Raw genomic sequence first — 10,417 nt, forward strand, 5'->3', positions numbered from 1 at the left:
GCTATATATGTACTTGCGGCTATACTTAAATAACTAAGGTTGCACAATTATCATCAAACAAAATGGATTTGGTTAATGCTAGCTCATTTGTCGTATAAGGATGCTGAATGGAATCTCATTTTTATAAGTAATTAAAAATAATGAATAGTGTAGGCCATTAAGGGAACCAAATGTTATTCATTATTCATTATTCTAATCAACCCTTCCTCATCCTCTTGTGTATATAAATAAACATGTTAATAAATGATTATATAGGACTTGCACAAAGCTTAATAGAGCATCTAACAAATTAACAACCAAAAAATCTTCACTCATAGACCTCAATCAATAAGTTAATTAAGATGTCTGGTTCTGTTTCTGGTTCTCCTTGTGGAGCCTGCAAATTCTTGAGAAGAAAATGTATTAGAGGTTGTGTATTTGCACCTTATTTTTGTCATGAACAAGGTGCTACACATTTTGCAGCCATTCATAAAGTGTTTGGTGCAAGCAATGTCTCAAAGCTCCTTGCTCATCTCCCTCTAACTGATCGATGCGAAGCCGCTGTTACAATCTCTTATGAAGCTCAAGCTAGACTTCAAGATCCTATTTATGGCTGTGTTTCCCATATTTTTGCCCTCCAACAACAGGTTTGTTTCTTAATTTTCTAATTCTCATCATCCTTTTAAAATCAAAGTAATGTATTAAAACGACTACACTCGAAGTTAGACGCTGTTAATAATTTCAAAAAATAAAAGTGATTGAATATAATTATGTGTGTCATTGTCAGACACTAGAAAAATAAAGTGATTGAATGTACTTTCAGTCTGAAGTACAAGTCTTTCATAGCTCAAATCTAAATACAAATAAACAAATTTTGAAAATAATTTGTAAAATTGCAAGTGAAAACATTACAAAACCACCAACATGACACTGACATAACACCAGACACAACACCGAGCACAACACTGCTAATAATTTGACAAAATAGAAGTGATTGAATGTCATGCATGTGTTAGTATAGTGTCGGACATCTGATACACAAAAGTATGATCAAACCTGAACAAAAAAAAAAGTTTATGAAAAATTTGTAAGTGTAAACAACATGTGAATTTGTGCTTGTACTATGAATTAAAAGGTGCAATTAATTTTGATTTTGTAGGTGGTGAATTTACAAACACAGCTAGCTTATCTGAAAGAACAAGCAGAAGCACAGACTTGTCTCCTCAATAATGAAAAATCTACATCTCTTAATCTCCCACAACAAGATCTTCAAGGTTGGTTCCAGATGCAAAATTCCAATAATTACCAGCTTGGACAAGAATTTCTTACCAATAACTTGTCTAACATTTCATCAGCAACACAATATTATGGAAACAATACTCTCATGAATGTAGACCCTACAAGGAATTATGAAAATTCAGGAATCATAGAAGAAAACAGTTCATTTTCTAGCTTTGAGGAAAGTACTTCAAATTCTATGTCCTATGACATGCAAACAAACAGGAGGACATGGGGATTTGATGAAGTTGAGGATCTACATTCAGTGGCTTTTGGATACAGCTGATCATATTTATGAATCTTTGGTGAAACGGGTTTATCAATTTTGATTTTCTAGTTTCTGTATTACTCCATCCCAAATGAAATACAAGCAAAACTGATTTTGTGAAGTACATGCACTACTCTGTTGCCATAAGTATGCTAGGTAGGAATTGAATAGATTTATATATTATTATATGTTGAAATTATATAATTGGAATGAAAAACCACTCTCCTATTGTTTTGTGTATTAGTCTAATTAGTTTAATCATAGAAAGTAAGTATAGTAGAATTAATTCAATTCAGTGTAATTCTGATAGAAAACTGAAAATATTGGTTTCCTATGAAGCTATAAGCTGCCAAATTGGTTGGTTCATGGTCATGGAACTAGAAAATAAAATCCTAATTGAATGGCCTAATTAATAAAAAAAACATTCTCTAAATACATCAATGAAATATTTGGATATATTCCTGACTGATGGGATTGAGAATCCGAATCCCAAAGTAAAAGAAAATGATTTTAACCTTACTCTTGTTTATGTAAATACATTGTGATACATTTCAAATATGATTTATGATTACTTTCAGTGGAAAAAGCCTATAAAAAAAAGAAAGAATACATTGTTGGATTGGAGTTGGAGCAGATAGATCTATTCTCTGAATGTTCTTCTGACAAGGTAGCTTTTGCATTTCTCCCACTACACCTTTTGTTTAGTGATCATATGCACGTCTGCACGTGTAATAAAAGTTAATGTCATGTTTGTTTATTATTTTGCTAATAAATAAAGGATGATGCTAATAGACAATAAATGTGAATTTTATGTGCAAAAAATCAAATTTTAAAGTTAGAAATACACCATTTTTAAGAATATATTTCTACATTTAATATCTTAATAAGTGTCTTACAGATATTTATTATTATTTTTTATAAATAAATATCATTGAAGGTCGTTTTTAAGAGCCATTGGTGTGGTGGTAAATAACGGTATGTATAGATTAATACGTGGATAAATGATGGGTGATAATGCAACACAGATGTGGCGTTCATCATTGGTAAAAAAAATGTGATGGTTGGTTATATTTAATATTTTATTTCTAAAATAATTATAATATTTTTAAAAAAATTTATTTGAAAGTGATCAATTTTTTGAAAAACTATAAAAGTGATCCATTGGATTTCATTAAAAAAAATCATCAATTTATTTACAAAAACTCTTGGATGGATTGCTAACTATATACTTATAATTAAATGGAGGGGTTCAATTCAATTCATTAGCAACTTTACTGCGTATTAGATGAATTGGACAAATTTATAATTGGAGAATCGGATTGATATATATGATGGATCATTGAATTCAATTATCATCTCTACTAAAAAGACATATGTTAAACCATTTGTGCTTCATCATTGACAAATATTTTTTCATGTTGATAATAATAAACTTATCTGAAATGTGGATCTTGATTTTATCTGGGTGTTGTAGTAATATTTAACTCTTCTATCTCCATATTATTTTAGAATCTATTAGAATATATTGTATCCTGTTGTCAATGTAATGTAAAGCTAGTATGTTACTTAGTTTGTTCCAAAAGTCAATTTGTGTTAGTTTTATGTAATTGATTTTTTGTTCCACAAATTCTAATGACCTGCACTGCTTTAGGTAACCATTGTAATCACACAGAATGTGAAATCCTTACATGATGAAAATTGAGTTTTCATCTTATTAAGGAATGTTTTACAATTCTAATAGAACCTAACAAAAAGTGAAAAATACGATTGAAAAATATATTTCAAAATGATGTGCATGAGAAATATGATACTTTGTCAAGTTCCATCTCCCTTCCTTCTCATTTAATTCTTACTTGGCAGCCAGTCATTGATTCCTTTAGGAACAAATTATCAATATGAAAAGGGAGGCGTTTAGCTCTAGCTTGCGAATATAACATGTTGTAACCCTACGATTATTGAGTATACATTTCATTATATCACATCCTCGTGGTTTTTAGTCTAACTCAAATTTATGACAATGGTTTAATCAAACTTTGTTTAATGAGATTGTTGCTCAGGAGGATTAAATTTTTATTTTGACAAAGGGAATTAAATTTTTTGAAAACTCATCTTATAGCAACATAACCCACACATTTAAATGTGCACCTATTTTGACAGAAAAATCCATATAAAATTCAAATTGACACTTATGGGCCACAAGTAGTCCGTATATATAGTTCGGATAAGTAAAAATATTAAAAAAAATATATATTATCGTTGACTAGTGACTATTCACACAACGCGCTCAAAAATAATATCCTAAAATGTTAGGGTTACAACCTCCCATTTCTCAACTCTCAAGATTCAAACATCGTCCAAGGCCAATTTTTCTTTAAAAAAAAATATATAATATCAAATAGTATTCGATTTGTACTGTTTCAATTTTTTAAATCAATTTGCTTCTATCATTTTTAAGGTTTACAATATTGCATTTTTTTACAATGTTTACTTTACAAAATTTAAATTAAAAATATTAATATGGTGGATTGTCTTGAAAATCCGTGACTCGTTGAGGGATAGATTTATGGTTTGCATCTTGCAAGATTTACTTTAACGTAATAAGATCTATTTAGAAATTGATTTTTTCTAATTTATGTTTGAGTTAAATTACAAAATATTATCAGTGTAAATATAAATTTTTTTACATCATCCTCACATCGCAACTATTTACGTGTATAATTTTAAATATAATTATGATAAAAAATCAAGTATATTTAATAATATATCGGTTGTAATTCATAATATAAAAAATCTTTAAAACTCAATTATTTATCATTTGTGTCACACTATAACACCAATAGAAGTTGATAAATAGACTACTTTTTTTTTATAAGGTAAATGTTAATATTGTTAGTTAAATTAACAATTTTCACCTTCAATAAGCTTTGAATCCAGGTTTTGTAGTTTCTATAACTCCTCCAACACTTTCAATTCTTGACACACATTAATTGAATTAATTTTCTTATCAAATTTAAATCTTTCACAAAATAGTTTATGCACAGTTATAATTACTCACAAATTTGTATTTGAGATAATAAAATTTGACAAAATGTAACTGTTAAATTTATTTTGAGGAAAACCACGTTGACGTGGAATAAACGTTTAAGTCATATATTCAGTTATACAAAATATTTTACGATAAATTTATTGATGAATTATTTTAATTGAGATTTTAAAAGATGCATTTTTTAATATACAAAATTCAAAAAGTAAATTTATAATTTCAGTAATTAATTTCTCTATTTCCTCAACTATAAAATATAAATCCTTAGTAAAAAAAAGGTATAAACCCTGTTCCTTGATAATAAAAAAGATGTATAAACCCTGTTACCCCTTGCGCCGTGAGATGATTAAAATTGGACACATCACCGAAGAAACTATCAAGGCCGAGTGAGAATCGAAGGTGTGCCCTAGCGCCTTGAGCCGCCGTCGTCCTCGTTACCGCAGCTCGCAGCCGTCCTCTTGTCTGACTCTGTTGCTCAATCTCATATCAGGTGCACACATCTCACAAATCTCACCTCTTCATTTCATGCTCTATGAATATATGTGATTGTTAAATGTCCATTTCATGACGCAATTTCTGTTCGCACATCCATGCTTATGCTTGTTAAATAGGTTTTATGAATGTTATTAACGTGTTTGCATATTCATTTCTGTTCGCATATCCATTCATTTCAAAAGTGTTTGCTTACATATTCAACGGTGGTGATTGTGTGATCATGAAGGTTTAGGGTTTAGCTACGGTTTTCTTAGAGATGAGAGGGATTCAGTTACAGTTAAGTCAAACTCAGAAGGTCCGTCTACAGAAGGCTCTAGAACAACTTGAATCTCTATCTTCCAAGGTCAATTCCGATGCTTCCGTAACCATAGCTGATTCTATCCCCGTCAACCATGAAGATGGCGTACTCAAGGGACACGGAACCACCGACCTCAACGGCGAAGTTGTTGCCACTCTCTGCGGTGTTGTTGAGCGTGTTAATAAGCTCGTATATGTCCGCTCCTTGCGCTCAAGGTAATCTAACTTCTATGTTTGCCTTTCCGATCAATGTTATCAATCGTGGAAAATATTGTTTTGTTTGAATTCCACTATGCTACAATGCTACAACGGCTATTTGACAATATTTTGTACTACATTGGGTATCGCAGAACAATATCGATTTGTTCAAATTCCGCAATGCTATAGTGCCGCTATAGCTGCTATTTAATAACACTGTTTCCAATTGGGGTGCTTAATGTACTTTGGCATTGGAAAATGAACTTTAGACTATATATTTGGTGATTTTTTTTTAGTTCTTTTCCACTTTCTTCGATTGTTATGTTTTTATTAATTGAATCTAGTTTCTAAATCTTAGGTATAAGCCCGAGGTTGGTGACATTGTTATAGGCCGTGTTGTTGAGGTACACTTTTATAGCATCACCGTTTTCTGCATTTGCTTTGACAATGTTTCAGTCCTGTCATCTTACTGTTTGTCATTTTGTGTAGGTTGCTCAGAAGCGTTGGAGATTGGATATTAATTACAGTCAAAATGCTTATCTGATGCTTTCTGCTATGAATATGCCCGATGGTGTACAGGTATTTTGCAACTCCCTTTTGGGGATATCTTGTTTTTTTTTCTGTAATCTCATCTGTATAGCGCTCAGTTTTTCTCCTCAAAATTTTAGGATCCCTTGTGTTTTTTTTAATGAAAAATTAGTGTCTTCTTAAATAAATAACGTTGAAGAAATTTTTATAATAGTTATAGTAATTCTTTATCAGTAAAGAAAGAGAAAAAATCCAAAGAAAAGCAGTTTAATGTGCAAGAATGATGAACCAGAGTCTGATGTATTTAGTGAGTTATTTTATAAAACCATCATGATTATAAGCAGTTCTTAAAGAGTATTTGTCATTTCATGAATTTTCGATTTCTCGTGAATTGATTCTAGGATATTTTGCAATGGTAGAAGATGAAACAGTGTCTAGGGACAGATTTAGGGATTTTAGAAAGCTCTTAGTTGCTGCGGTCCTGGGGCAAGTTCCCAATGTTAATGTTGATCTTCCTGTTTTTGTTGCCTTCTAAACTTATATATGTTGGTTAGACTTCAAGTATTATTTATGACTTGAATTGCGTATTTGGTTTGGGTCAACATTTAATGGTACATCAATATCTGTCTTCATAAAGTGGGTAAATTGATTTGAGGTGTAACTTTTTATGCTTGCACAAAAGAAACCCCAATTCTAGGAGAAATAATATTTAAAGTTTAAACTTCAAAGAAACTAATAGATCAAGGTGACGCGTACACATGGAAATTTGGAACAATTATGTTCATCACTTATCAAGCTGTTAAGTCCTTTAAAGTTTTGATAAACACAAAAATAGGTGTATCATGCACAATCTCCTTCAGTTCTGAGAGTGCAAAATTTGGTTTCATGGCATTTTGTTTTCATATATAACATAACATATTGTTGGATTTCATTCCTAATTAAACTTGAAACCCTCTCATTCAAAATTATTCTTTCCACTGCTAGAGGCGAAGGACAGCTTTAGATGAGCTAAATATGCGCTGTATTTTTGAGGAGATGGATGTCATTTGTGTAAGTGCAGTTTTATCATGTATATTAAAATCTACTTTTTATGATGGAAATAACGGTTGACCAGTGTCCTAAATTCTGTACATGTCCACAGGCTGAAGTTCGTGGTTTCCAGCATGATGGCTTACACCTTCAAGCAAGAAGTCAAAAATATGGAAAGGTTTGTAGTCTTGAAAGCCTTGTAAAACATTTATTTTATTGTCGTGCTTCTTGTTTTACCCCCAAAAATGATATAAAGTTACATATAGACACAGTACAAATTTGAAACTCTAAATGATATGTGCATTGTTGATTACAAATATAAAACTACATGACTTACTATCTGTTTATGAATGAGATGTATTGCAAGCATCCTGTAATGAGATGGTAAATGCAAGTGATAACTATGGTTAACTGCTTATAGTGGTTTTATGTATGCCTTGTGATACATTTTGGGTTCTTAAAATTTATTTCGACTACATTCTTCAGTCTTTTACTACTGTTACTAATGACTTTCAGTTGTATCGCAGCTTAGTACTGGTCAACTGCTTACTGTCCCTCCGTATTTAGTGAAGAGACAGAAACAACATTTCCATCATCTAGAGCAGTATGGTATTGATTTAATTATTGGCTGTAATGGATTCATATGGGTTGGGGAACATGTCGAAGCTAGAGATGACATGGTAGAAGATCAAGTGAACCAAACTGATCCACAAGTTTTAATTCCCAATAAAGATTCTGTCAGTTTTGAAGAACAAGAGAAAAATTATACGGCATTGGAGACAAGAAAATACATATGCAGGGCTGCCAATGCTGTTAGAGTATTATCTAGTTTAGGATTCATTATAACACTGGAGATCATCAAAGGAGTTTTTGAACTAAGTCTTTCTTCTAATCTTGATATACACGACATGCTTGGTTCTGAGTTTTGTGTTCTGGTTGCCGAAAAGGAGGCGGAAAGGAGAAGCTCAAATAAAAAGAAGCGGTAGATTGTGAAATCGTGGCTATAAAGCCAAGTTTTATTATTCCTTTGCGCACCTGCTTAGGAGTAAACAAGAGGAAAAGAATCATTCTAATTGTATCATGTCATTCTTCAATGGTGTTCGAAGACCTTTTCCTACTTTGTAGGGCGCCCCTTTAAGTTGGTTAGACTTGTTATTCATGTTAAAGTTGTTGCACCTACGGGAAATGTGGGGTGAACTGATTTTCCGATCAGTCATTGTCACCATGCTTTTCAGGATTGGCACCCACCAGCCCATGTCTGTATTCTTTTTATGGGTTGTTTTTGGATCTTCCTTTTGTATACTGAATTGTGGCAAAAATTAGAATTGATTTTTCATACTTTTTTTTCTTCTATCATTGTAAACGTGGACCAAAGTTTTATGGACCTGTTTAAACTACATTGGTCTTGGCTCTTTAAATGTGGTTTATTATCTCAAACTAAACCTTTGTGGTTTAGTGTTTTCATCTCTGCTAAAATATCTTCAACAATCCCCATTGGCCATGGATATGCTGCAAGATAGCTTTATTTGTAATGGGTTGTTTTTCCCCCATCACATTTACCTCCAGAGTTCCATTGCCTCCCTTTGCAAAATAACAGCCATATAATAGAATCAATTAGTTCGCTGCAAAGTTTGTATGCTAACATTATTTTACAATCTATTTTCTTACAATTTTATTTTTATGTGTATACCTTAAATTCTACTTCATTATTAGTGTTCACTCCATATGTGTATTAAAACATATATAAATATAAATAAATTATAATTTGTAATTAAAATTATACAAATAAACTTATTGAGGGATAAGAAGTGATAAGAAAATTATACAATTGTAAGAAGTTACAATAAACCAACTTGAAATAAAGTAGAGTGATTCCAAATATTTTTATCTACATCTTCAAATAATGTAAACGTGAAAGACCAACATTATTGCATTACTACATTATAGTTAAAAGACACAAGCCCAAGAGAACAACTAGGAACTTAAAGGTTAGTTTGAATGACCATCTCAAACACGTTTTTCACCATGTTATTTGCTACAATGTGAATGTGAATGGGAGGATCTGCAAGTTAACATAGTGTTGGTCTAGGTAAGAAGAAATATGATCTAATCCTCTAAACAAGGTGAAAAATGGAAAAATATCCATTCGTTTATGTATTTATCAGTTTTTTAGATGTGGATAGTTATCCAAATGTAGAAAAGTGTTATCGGACAAGATTATTTAGCAAGACTTTACTTCGGGAATTTGAATTATTGGAGTCTCGAGTGCATGCGAATAAGAGGACTAAGAAAAAAAAAATGTTAAGGAAAATCATAAAAGTTCTTCATCAAAATCTATAATTTGCACTTATAAAAGTAAACCAAGTGGTTAATGGATTTGGTATGAGTTTAAATCCCAACTAAAATGATTTTTTTTTTTATTAGACTTTGCATAATAAACTCTAAAATATCAAAATAATACCTTACTATAAAAAAAGAGTGTATATTATTATGAATATTTTAATTAATATTTTTTTTTAATTTGTGCATGTGAACATTACTATAGTATATTAAAATTAGTTAAATTAAGAGTTTTGAAATATTTATCTATTCAATTTTGATCTTAATAATTAAATAAATTATTTTTATAATTTTAATTAAAATCATAAAAAGAAAATCATTTTAATAGAGCAAAAAAAAAAAGGATCAAACTTATTCAGAGATAGCATGTCATCAAACTATTGATGATTTAATTTGATAGTACTAAAATATGTTAACTTTTAAATATATCATAGAAGTAAAAAAAAATATATAAATTTAAATACTATTTGTTAGTTATTTAAAAATAATAATAATTAATCAATTCACAATTTCCTTGCTGAAGTGTACCTTACTAAAAATCCAAATTTGGATAGAACACACTATTTATGCGTCCTTAAAATCAAACAAAAAGAGTATTATTTCTATACATCCTCATTGACATTCAATAAAAAGTTACTATATATTTATGTCATATGATCAGTTGGTTTCTCTGAATTTGAAAGTTTTCACTTTCAAAATAATTATAAAAAGATAAGGTGATTTAGCAAAATAGTGAATTTTTATTGGATTTTAATGTTTTATGCTAATATTACATATTCTCTAATTCTTTATTTATGATTGAGTTTTACGGCAGATTATATATATATATATATATAAATGAAGTGCAATTGTTAGTTGGAATTAGATTTTAAATTCAACCATTTATTTTGATTTGACAAGTTATAAAAATTATTTTCATTCTTTTGTAAAAAATACCATTTTCATCAACATATATATATATA

General features: G+C 30.3%; 2 protein-coding genes across 3 annotated transcripts; both read left to right on the top strand.

Moving 5' to 3' along the window:
* The first annotated feature begins 252 nt into the window (after positions 1–252).
* On the top strand, positions 253–1,681 carry LOC101505857 (LOB domain-containing protein 14). The gene is made up of 2 exons (XM_004495057.4): positions 253–626; positions 1,139–1,681. Exons 1-2 carry the CDS (start codon positions 342–344, stop codon positions 1,541–1,543), a joined length of 690 nt encoding a protein of 229 aa, XP_004495114.1. The 5' UTR covers positions 253–341; the 3' UTR covers positions 1,544–1,681.
* A 3,196-nt stretch (positions 1,682–4,877) lies between these two features.
* Positions 4,878–8,512, top strand: LOC101506177 (exosome complex component RRP4 homolog). 2 transcript variants are annotated; one of them, XM_027334075.2, is made up of 7 exons: positions 4,878–5,058; positions 5,296–5,576; positions 5,917–5,962; positions 6,048–6,137; positions 7,071–7,136; positions 7,228–7,293; positions 7,643–8,512. In XM_027334075.2, the coding sequence occupies exons 2-7, from the start codon at positions 5,320–5,322 to the stop codon at positions 8,099–8,101; spliced, it is 984 nt and encodes a 327-aa protein (XP_027189876.1). In that variant the 5' UTR covers positions 4,878–5,058; positions 5,296–5,319; the 3' UTR covers positions 8,102–8,512. The 2 variants fall into 2 exon arrangements, with proteins under 2 accessions (XP_027189876.1, XP_004495115.1); XM_004495058.4 differs by having other exon boundaries at positions 4,879–5,058; positions 5,290–5,576.
* Positions 8,513–10,417: the final 1,905 nt, after the last annotated feature.

Source organism: Cicer arietinum, chromosome 4, assembly GCF_000331145.2.
Source record: "Cicer arietinum cultivar CDC Frontier isolate Library 1 chromosome 4, Cicar.CDCFrontier_v2.0, whole genome shotgun sequence".
Classification (NCBI taxonomy): domain Eukaryota; kingdom Viridiplantae; phylum Streptophyta; class Magnoliopsida; order Fabales; family Fabaceae; genus Cicer; species Cicer arietinum.